Source organism: Epinephelus fuscoguttatus, linkage group LG10 (assembly GCF_011397635.1).
Source record: "Epinephelus fuscoguttatus linkage group LG10, E.fuscoguttatus.final_Chr_v1".
Taxonomy (NCBI): Eukaryota; Metazoa; Chordata; class Actinopteri; order Perciformes; family Serranidae; genus Epinephelus; species Epinephelus fuscoguttatus.
In genome coordinates this window covers 18972226-18982518 of record NC_064761.1, presented here as the reverse complement: position 1 = coordinate 18982518, position 10293 = coordinate 18972226, and the positions used below count along the sequence as shown (strand labels likewise).

The 10293-nt window shown below is 38.6% G+C and overlaps 1 protein-coding gene across 1 annotated transcript; it reads left to right on the top strand.

Annotated features, from left to right (window-relative positions):
• The first annotated feature begins 365 nt into the window (after window positions 1–365).
• Window positions 366–9941, top strand: LOC125896068 (pyroglutamyl-peptidase 1-like). The gene is made up of 5 exons (XM_049588397.1): window positions 366–526; window positions 2549–2601; window positions 4041–4157; window positions 4679–4911; window positions 7254–9941. Exons 1-5 carry the CDS (start codon window positions 493–495, stop codon window positions 7450–7452), a joined length of 636 nt encoding a protein of 211 aa, XP_049444354.1. The 5' UTR covers window positions 366–492; the 3' UTR covers window positions 7453–9941.
• Window positions 9942–10293: the final 352 nt, after the last annotated feature.

The window sequence follows — 10293 nt, the reverse complement described above, 5'->3', positions numbered from 1 at the left end:
CCCCCAGCGAAAGGGGTTGAGAACAACTAGGCAAAGATCCTGTGGGACTATATGTAGTGAAAAAGGAAAAAAAATACAACCCGTTAAAAAGAATTGTGGAAAAGCTTGTTGTCTTTCAGTAATTTTCTCATAGGCCTACTATAAGAATATTTTATAATCTAATTACTTTAATTTATACGGCATTATCAATTATTACGTTTTAAAATAATTTTAAATATTTTATTATTGGCATGGCCACATGTCATTTCGTTATTTATTGATTATTTTCAATTTAATGCACAGTATTATTTGTTTATTACGTCACATTTGAGACCCTGTTTGGTCCGACGTCATCACGTCACGTCTCACGCATCCCGCAGCGAGGCGGACAGGTTTCATTTGTGTCTGGGAGACGGAGCCGTCAGCTGTGGAGGGTACTGACTGTCTCTCTCCGGTCCTGGTTCAAAGTAAAGACCTAAAAACGGCAACGGAGCCTCAGCGACAGGACGGGAGATGGATAACAGTAAACGGACTGTGGTCGTTACAGGTTTGTCTCCGTCTTACAGCCATTGTTGTCGTCTCTGTGGGCACACTGAACATCACAGTGAAGTGGGGGAAAAGTTGTGGACATGACAGCCGCTAACGTTAATGGCGTCAGGCTGTTAGTGTTTCACTCCGCAGCAGTTACTGACAGTTTAAGGACAGGTTTTGCTTACAGCTGTATTAATAACAACGTATCAGCGGTGTTCAGCTATTTTAGGTGTAGTTATATATAAGTAGTGCTTCTGACGAGCTAGGTGACATCTATTTGCCGTTATTTCCTGTCGTATTAAAAAGGCCACATCAATCAATATAAGGTAACGTTAAACATGTCGGCTAATGCTAACATCATTCAGTAAGAATTTAATGTTTGCTAATTCTCTATAGAGCTTACAATGATAAAAATGTGGCCCCAATACATAGATTGAATAATACAATCACAGTTAACTCAAACATTATTTATGGTTATTATTGCTGTTATTATTATAATGATATCAAAGCTATAATGTAGTTATTAACTTTCACTTCAGTATGTTCCAGGAACAATAAACTAGACGGACAACCATGAATGAGGAATCTATGGCTCAAATTATTGTTGATATTAACCATGTATTACCTTAATTTTTGTAGGACTCATATGGAGTATCTTAGGGAGGAATTTTGTAGCAAGAGTGAATCATCTTAAGCTTTTCTGACAAAGAAAAAACTGTGCCTGAGTGCTTCTTCCTCATGGCTTTGTATTGTGAGTTTCACAACAGTTGGACCTGCTCTCTGCATCAGGCCTCTGTCCAGACATGGTGTCATTATAGAGCTGATAGTTAGAAGTAAGTTACATTACTACAAGTAATCAACACTATTCCAGTATTGATATTTCACTGTATTAGTTTCTGTATGGAAGCTCATCCAATTTGTTTTTAGATCTAATAACATTGCTGTGCATTACAAAGTCTGGTCTACAACTCTTATTTCCATCTGTGTCCAATCTGTCTTTGAAGCTGCTCCGCATGTTTCATTTTAGAAAACACACAGTCCTACTATTTATTAAATCAGAAGAAAACCCAAGCAATGATTGCAGTGGCATGGATATATCAGTGAATATTGATGTATTATTAATGGTTATTTTTCCCAAAACAAGACTAATTTTAAGTTCACTTCATGCCACTTAAATCTAACATTTTATAAGAGCACAGGCTACAGTCTGAGTCTGTGGAGGAAAACAGAAGCAGTGACTTTTCAGACACAAAGGGGTGCAGAAGCTCGCAGTCCCAGCTGATAAAAGACGTGTAGATTGCCTGGGAACAGCATCTTCACAATAGCCGGCCGGCTGGCAGCTGCCGGCCCCTCACTCTGCTTCTTTTCAGCAGCCTGTCAGACAGACTGATCCCCCCCTCCACCCATCCCCCAGGGACTCACTGACCCTTGCAAGGGTGGTGGAAGGGGATCAGCTCATAGATCTCTACATAAACAAGCCTGAGTGAATATACATAGGCTGCTGCTGTGATTTCACAGGTCATATGGAGTGGTGTGTGGAGGGACTATTAGTGATAGTGATTGATTTTAATTTGGTAATTCATGGAAAGCAGCATGCTGCAGCACTGTAGACATTTATAATGTTATTTTGAAGTGTTAATTTTATCTGAAAATCTAGTATCTTGGAAGGTTTATGTCTGTATACTGTTAACAGTTTATATTGTATTCAGCAAAGTAATCTCAATACATTTTTAATTTTTAAAATATTTTTAGTCATCCCTATTCAAGCCCTAGCAACAACAACACAGTTGGTATAGTAAGCTTACGTATGATAGCTCATAGCCTTTTTGGAGGTTACACTACATTCATATTTCTGCAAAATTAAATGTATTTGCATTTGTTTTGGTTTGATACCACCAAAAATGTTCACTGTTCATTTTGGAAGGACAAACAGAACATAGTTGCTCTTCATTTCTGTTTGTGAAGGTGCAAATTTTAGTCATTTTGAGAAGAATCCAAACAGGTTCGTTAACATTAAATAAACGTACGTGTTTTGCAGGTTTTGGGCCATTTGGAGAGCACACAGTCAACGCCAGCTGGGTAGCAGTACAGGTGTGTTTTACCCTTCTATCGCTGTTTTGATGCACATATTTATTTCTTTTTTCTATGGTGTTAAAATAAATCAAACAGAAATCAGTACGGCAGGTTCTTGGATTAAAAGGAGACTGTTAAGATTCAAAAACATCACTATTGATCACATCGTAGATATGGCATACAACTGGATAAATCTCATTATGTTTGTAGCCAAAATTTGACAGTCTGCATAAATTGTGACTTTTTCAAAATGAATAACGAACGTATAGCCTGATTAGTGGTGGTGACATGATGCTCTGATAGTTACCAGCCGGCTTCATGGCATGCAGCAGTGTCATGGAGGCTCTCTGTGTCCTGCTGGGGAAACTGCATGTGGGGGATGAGGTTGGTTGTCAGGGTGTCTAGACGGACTTGATAAGGATATTAAAGGCAAACAAAAGGCCGCTTTGTGGCGGGGTCACAGACGTGGTCAAACAAGCCTCTTTTCAATACAAGTGGGGGTCAGTGTCCAGGGCTATTTGTCCTGCAGGGAGACAGGGGGAGGTGTCAGCCCACTGGCTGTGAACTGACACAGATTTATCTTACTTAAAACATGTATGATTGCATCTTTTATTTCTTGATTTGTTTTATACTATATATGAAGACTGTTGAGTGTCGCAATTCAATTTTTTTTGGTTGTCATAATGCACATTTTTCAATTTAAGCGCAAGGTAAAATTATTTGAAAAGGACAGGGCAAGTTAGAGACATAGGTCTTCTAAGAAAGAGCAAAACAGGGCTGAAACATACCTGCTTAGTTTAGCAGGTAACTAAAATTCCACAGAAATATTGGGCTGTACATCATCACCATTGGTTCAGAAATAGTTTTCGTTTGTTTGTTTGTTTGTTTGTTTGTTTGTTTTTTAAACAAGGAATCTGACTTGTGCATAATGAAAAACAAGTACTACAAAAGTCAAGAATCATGAATCTAAAATAGGAATTTACAAAAAAAACAAAAAATATATTTTGTGTCTGTTTTTTTTTAAATGAAAACAGCTGTACAATGTCAAAAACAGAGAGGATGAATATGTAAAATATGGACTAAGAAATGTGCGAATGCTCGTAATATCAAGAGTACAGCAAAATTTAAGGACATATTTTAAGGAAAAATTAGCTGTCAGTGTGCAGTAAGTATGAGTGCTGAGGGAGTAGGCAAAGAGAGAATAATGAGCAGTGTTAATTGTGTTAATTTACTAAACTAACACACAACTGGAGACGTGAATGGCGAATTAAACAATGCATTCTCTTCATCACGGTTATCAGCTACAGTTTCAAAACATGTGTGTCCTCTTAACTCAAAGATCCACCTTCTAGATTCACTCATCGTCACCTTCATCACTGCAAGATGCTCAGGAAAAAACAGCAATTTTTAAATGCAAGTACGTGTTTCAGTTTTTATGCTTTTGATTGTCCCGACAGGAATTGAAGAAGCTTGGACTGGGCAGTGAAGTGGACTTGCATGTATCCGAGGTTCCTGTAGAGTACCAGACAGTCCAGAGTTTGGTTCCTTCATTATGGAAGAAGTATCGTCCACTGGTAAGAGGAGAACGGGGTGTGACCTCTCCGCATTATTCCAATTTTAAAGGTGCAATACAGAAACTTGTGTCTGCCTCAGTTTCAGGTTTGGTCTGATTTTACTGCCACAGGTCTCAGGTCTTGTGTAAAGGCATATTTAAGTTATAACTGGATCTGCGAGGCCCTGAGAATAATCAGATAATAATGAATGTGCGCAACACACTCTGAGCTGAATTAAATTACATGCAATTATCAAATTACTGGCTTGAGCGTAGCTCTGACGCAAGCTCTCTGTGAGGGCGTTTGAAATGTGAAAATTGATACTTAGGTTTCATATTGGCTCTGGTTTCATAGTTCTTGGGTTCAGATCTGTGTTTTGTGTCAAATATAAGAGCGTTTCTGTTCATTTTAGACACCTCAGGTTCAAACAAGCAGAGAAGTCAAAAAAATGTTGCCACAGACATATTGTGATTAATTTATGTTTGGGACAGGGATATTTTCTTAATCCTGACTTGTGCTGAATTTCTTCCTTTGTTTGCCAGTTGGTCGTTCATGTTGGAGTCTCAGGTATGGCCACCACTGTCACGTTGGAGAAGTGTGGCAGAAATCATGGCTATAAGGGCCTGGACAACAGCAGCTTCTGTCCTGATTCACAGTGTTGCATTGTGGGAGGCCCGGACTGTATCAACTCAGTTATTGACATGGAATCAGTCTGTAAGAGAGTGAGTGCCTCGGGGCTGGGAGTAGCTGTCTCTGTCTCCAAAGACGCTGGAAGGTAATTATTTACACTTATTTGTTACAGAGTCAGCCATTTGTTCTGCCACTCACCTCCTGGCCACGTGCTCCGGCTCCACAAATTGACATCACTTTGTTAAATGCACAAATCAGCTGCACACCGTGTTAACTGTCTGCAATATGGCATGTTCTAGTTTGACAGATAGCTCAAGTGAAACTGTGCAACAAAGTGTGTAGTAAAAGTAGGATGCACTATTGCTTAACAATAATTCAGATCTGTTCAATCTGTGCAAATCAAGTGGAACAGAGGAGTAAAAGTAGCAAATTACCATATAAAGTCAGTCATCCAACATATTAAATAACACAGAGTGGGACTGGGATGATCATTTTTGAAGCTGCAGTTGGTGATGCTGTTGAACTGTATTGCATAATACAGATAGGTTCAATTCAATAAATCTTTATCGTCCCTTGAGGGCAATTCTGTGACAGCTCAATAAACAACAACAAAAAAAACACGGGTAAAACGTTTAGGCCACAACATGAATACTATGAACTACAAGTGATAGCAAACGTCAAGTTTGCAAAGCACAATGAATAAAAAAGTGCAAGCAGCAGAATATACAAAGTGCAACAAAAAGGTGGACTGTAGTTTGTGGTTAATGGCAGCATTCGCTTTAAAGATGAAGGAGCCTTGAGCTCTGTAAATCCAGAGCATAGGGACATTATACCTCCGCCCAGAGGGCAGCAGGTGGAACCCTGATACACAGGATGGGGTGAGTAGGCCAGAGTGCAGAGACTGAGCTGGGACATCCCCCTAATCTTAGAGCAGGTGTTAAGCAGTCTCTGTAGCTTCGTTGTACTCAACAAAAATGTATTCCTGTTATTGAGTTTACCCTCCTTGATATAGATGAGTTGGAAAAAATGTTAGAAAAATCGGTAAGTAAAACACAATATAGTTTAACAGCTCCACAAACTGCATCTTCCAAAAAGGACACACAGTTTCTGAGTTCCAAACACACACAAACAAAAACTAAACATTACAACCTCCATGAAGGTAGAATTTACTGCAGGATTGTTGTATAAGATGCATTAGCTTTAGCCAGGTGTGCTAAAATGTCTTGTTCTTACCAGCTGACAATTGTGCTGATATAAGATCTGTAATAAGATAAAATCAGCCATGCTGAGATATTAGTCAGGTTGTAGTGACAGCATCAACAGTGGTAGGTTTATCCAAACTGATAGTAAAAATTGTGTTACTAAAAGGTAAATTTAGTATTTTTAAACCAAGTCCCAATTTTCCCATGTTTTTTTTCTTTGTGAAAGTGAGTTAGGAACAACAATTTTGTAGTTGGTCGAGGATTGCGCGAGTGCTGCAGATGGCAGACGAAACAAGCAATTTAACCACTTGGGGCAAGTTCATACAGTCAATTACGTCCACTGAAAATGCTTGTTTTTGCCACTGAAACTATTTTTTTAGTGTCTGGCAATTTATGGAAAGGATCCCTTTAAAGAGTAAGATCCTGTTGGGTTTTTTTTAAACCAGAAACAGCCCTGAAATAGCTATCACCAAAACCACCAGACTCCATTTAAATAAACAGTAATTTTACCATCACAAAACACACTTATTCAGAGTTGACAGTCACAAAATAAAACTCACAAAACCTGTCTTGGTTCATCTTTCCACTGTTCCAACAACCAAATCTGGTTTGGCTAAAATAAACCCTCAATCCCCTCAGTTAGATATGAAAATATGTTGGATCCATACACACTAAAATTACTTTACTTAAATGGAGTCTATAACAAAAAGGTCTTCATCCATAGGGATCCTCTCCATAATGTTGTCAGACATGTAAAATAATAATCTGAGCCTGTCAGTGACAAAACAAGCACTTACAGTGAATGTACATTGACAGTACACACATGCTCTGAGTGGTTACTTTGCAGCCTGCTTTGCCATCATCCTCAATACTGAACCTGAATTTTAAAAATGTAGTGTTTCCATTTGTCACTTAGACACAAAAACACGTGAAAATTGGGTCCAGGTTGAAAAATACTTAACACACCCCTTAAGTATGCCAGCTGATTTTGTGATCTGGTTGATGAGGGCGTGAATAACTGTGTGTGCGGCTAATCTACGGTGTAGGTATGCATGCAGACACTTACAGTTAGTTATAATTATGCCATAAAGATGTTATTGGTTGTAATCATATTTCGGGCAGGTGTAGGGAACCTTAGAAATAAATGTATGTGCGCAATGGAAAACTTGGAGAACACTGTATGTATAAGTGAAGTGTGTTAATGAATGAACCAGTAGAGCACTTAAATCCAGTATTATTATAATCTTAATGTGTCTTTTCATTGCCGTGCTCTCCTCCCTGACAGGTATCTGTGTGATTTCACCTACTACACGTCTCTGTACCTGAGCCACGGTCGCTCTGCCTTCGTTCATGTGCCTCCCCTCGGAAAGCCTTACAGCGGGGAGGACCTGGGACGTGCGCTGCAGGCCATCATCCAGGAGATGCTGGAGCTTCTGGACCAGGCCGAAGAGAAGATCCACTGCCAGCAGCACCACTTCCACTAAGTGACCTCCAGATGCCAACCAGCCTCCCCACCCCTCACCACACAAAAGAAATTGCACTTAACCACAAGTAGCCAAACTTCTTCTTCTCTTTTTTTTTAATTGTTGTCTTTACTTGGACAAAATGAAAACTTCAGTGTAGCGTTTGTTTCTCTTATGTTTTTGCTTCAAGTTTATTTAGGCCTCATTTAGTCATTTTAATGTCTCCCAGTAGTGAGAATATAAAATGGGAGTCTCAAGTCAACCCTCAGTCATGTTGTAATGCAAGTTTTTGTCCCACTGTGAACATAAACATAAAACATTCTGACTTTGGGGTTAAAAATATGTGAAAAAAGTCACAGCAGCTGTGCAGAAGTTCTGTAACCTCGAATGTGACCTCTATGAATGCACCTTATAGGGTTAGGGGTATTGAAATGGTTATAGAGGTCACGTTTGGGGGAACAGTTGATTGTACTCTACAGTATTTGACTTTCAAAATGCTTCATCCTCAAATTTTAATTTCACTCATTATGTGTCAGATGTTGTCCCTCTAAATGTACATGATACATGGTTTAAATAGAAATGTGTAGCAGTAAACTGTGTTGCTAATTTCAGTCTCTTTCGGATAGCTTTTCCCAGCTGCTCTAAAGCCTAGCTGTGCTGTTTCACACTTGATGTTGAATTGTTTCTCGAGTCCTTTTTTCTTTATAAGAAGTTGTAATTTTGCCTTCTTTTACAAAGGTTATTTAAATCAGGGAACGGGTTGGTTCCAGCTCATCTTCCCCCAGTTTATTGGCCCAATTCTGACAGAAACCCCCACCCCAAATCCACCCCACTGAGATCTGGCCCCCAGGATGTGCAATGTTATTTTACAGATCTCAAGTTCAGTCTTTTAGGTTTATCATAATTGTATTATGGCTGCAAAGTTACTTGACAAAATATTGTAATTATCACTACAACCGTTTTCAGATTGAGTTAAACAAAGTTTCCTCTTTAACTTGTGACATTATGGTTCATAACATTCTTTTTTCTTTTGATATAATAAGATATTATTCAAGATATTCATTCATATTCAACTGTGCATAAACATGCAGTTTGTTTCTCACAGCAGCATTTCAAGACCAAAATCTGACATTTTCCTCTCTGAGCAGCCCTAATTGTTATTTCTCGATGAAAGCTTTCTGTTGTTCCCTTCATTGAATCAGATACAGCTGCTTATTTTACCTGACGATTTGATTTGATGGAGTCGGACTCTTGGTTGAGTCAGAGTTGGGCCTGGAGTTTTATTTCTGTAGCACTTTGTTTTTTTGTTTGTTTTACATTTTTACTTAATCTGGAATACAGACAGCAATTTGAGGTATGTGTATGCTTGCATTTTGTATTTTTATTTTCAGTCACTTTACCTTAAAATATGGAGCTTTCCAGACATACATGCATCTTTTTTTTTTCTTTTGTCCCACAGTGATTATGATTATGCATGTGAGGTATGCTTTATAGGTGATTTTTGCTTTATTTCCCTGAGCATTGGTTTGCTCTGACCCTTAAACAAACTGTGATGGTGCATCTCCCAAGTGAAAATGTTTAAATGTTCTGTTTGTTTTTGTGTCTTTTTGAATGGTCACCAAACCCCGCTTCAGTTTGATGTATTTTAGTAGAGATGTATAACATTGAATGGTCTGCATTCTGCTTCAGCACCATGTGTATCCCCAGATAAAACAGCCTGTGGGAAACAAAGCTATAGTTGAACTGTCGTAGCTAGTCTTAGGACACTAACACTATGCTTTGCGTTGCAGCAGAAATGTTCTCATGGGCTGTCATTTAGTTTTTAATTAAATTTTTTGAGCAGTTGAGCAAGTTGGTGCCAGTGTGTTTAAGCAGATTGGCATTATTTTTAGCAGTGTGTGTCTTTTTAATTACCACTCAGCACCATGGTATGTACCACAGAGTGGCAACCTAGAGCACTGAGCTAAACAGAACTGAACCTATTCTCGGACCTAAATTTTTATCTTTTACATATTGGTTGTTTGGTTTAAAAATCTCTTCTGACAGACAGGTTTTAGTTCTGAGTTTGTAGGTGCTGATATTTCACCGTGTGGCTTTGTGAGTGCTGAGAAGTTAAAGGGATGTGGAGTAGACGCCCCTAAATGTTCGCTCACAAAAGTGAAGAGCCTCAAGTTTACATACGAGGTGACCTCTGACCCCGACTCTTTCCTGTGCCTTGCTATTGTTTATGTGTGTTATGAAAAGGCCTTAAAATACCCAGCGGGTCAATTCAAAGATATATTACTGATGCTGTCCAGTCAGATGTGTGGCTACCTCAAAAATACTTTTGTATCTCGGTGTGTGCTCTGTTGTACAATAACATTACGGCTCTGTGATTTATTGTGAGTTTAGGGAGAATCCTCTGAAAGGTGTCTTCTTCTGCTTCTGACATTAACAAAGCACTGTTACAATACGTAATCTTGGCTTTGTAAAAAAAGAAACGTTTTGAAATAAAGAGAAGTAACAAGTAACATCTTTGTGTCTGTTTTTCCAGTACGTATTAGTTATGCCTATTAAAAGCATGTCATTGACTTGTTATTGTGTTTATATAAAGCTGGTTGGAAGAAAATGCCTGTCAAAGATCATAGATGTGAAAATGAAGTACCGCTGTGTTGCAAATAGTTGACGTGACTCTTGGTTTGACTTGAGCAATTTTGCATCACCAAAGATTAAAAAAAAGGCATTGCCTGTTGCTTAACAATATGTGGTTTAGCACTTAGTATGCAAAAAAATGAATCCAGTATCATATAGGTGAAAGATGTCAGCTCCCAGTTTCAAATTTTAAAACTTTTTAACAACAGGCTTCTTTACACTTTTTTTTAA

Excerpts from the sequence above, each read along its gene's own strand:
- LOC125896068 (XM_049588397.1), top strand. The coding sequence starts at position 493 with ATGGATAACAGTAAACGGACTGTGGTCGTTACAG. Across the intron at positions 2,602-4,040 it reads CCAGCTGGGTAGCAGTACAG|GAATTGAAGAAGCTTGGACT; the intron begins GTGTGTTTTACC and ends TTGTCCCGACAG. Across the intron at positions 4,912-7,253 it reads GTCTCCAAAGACGCTGGAAG|GTATCTGTGTGATTTCACCT; the intron begins GTAATTATTTAC and ends CCTCCCTGACAG.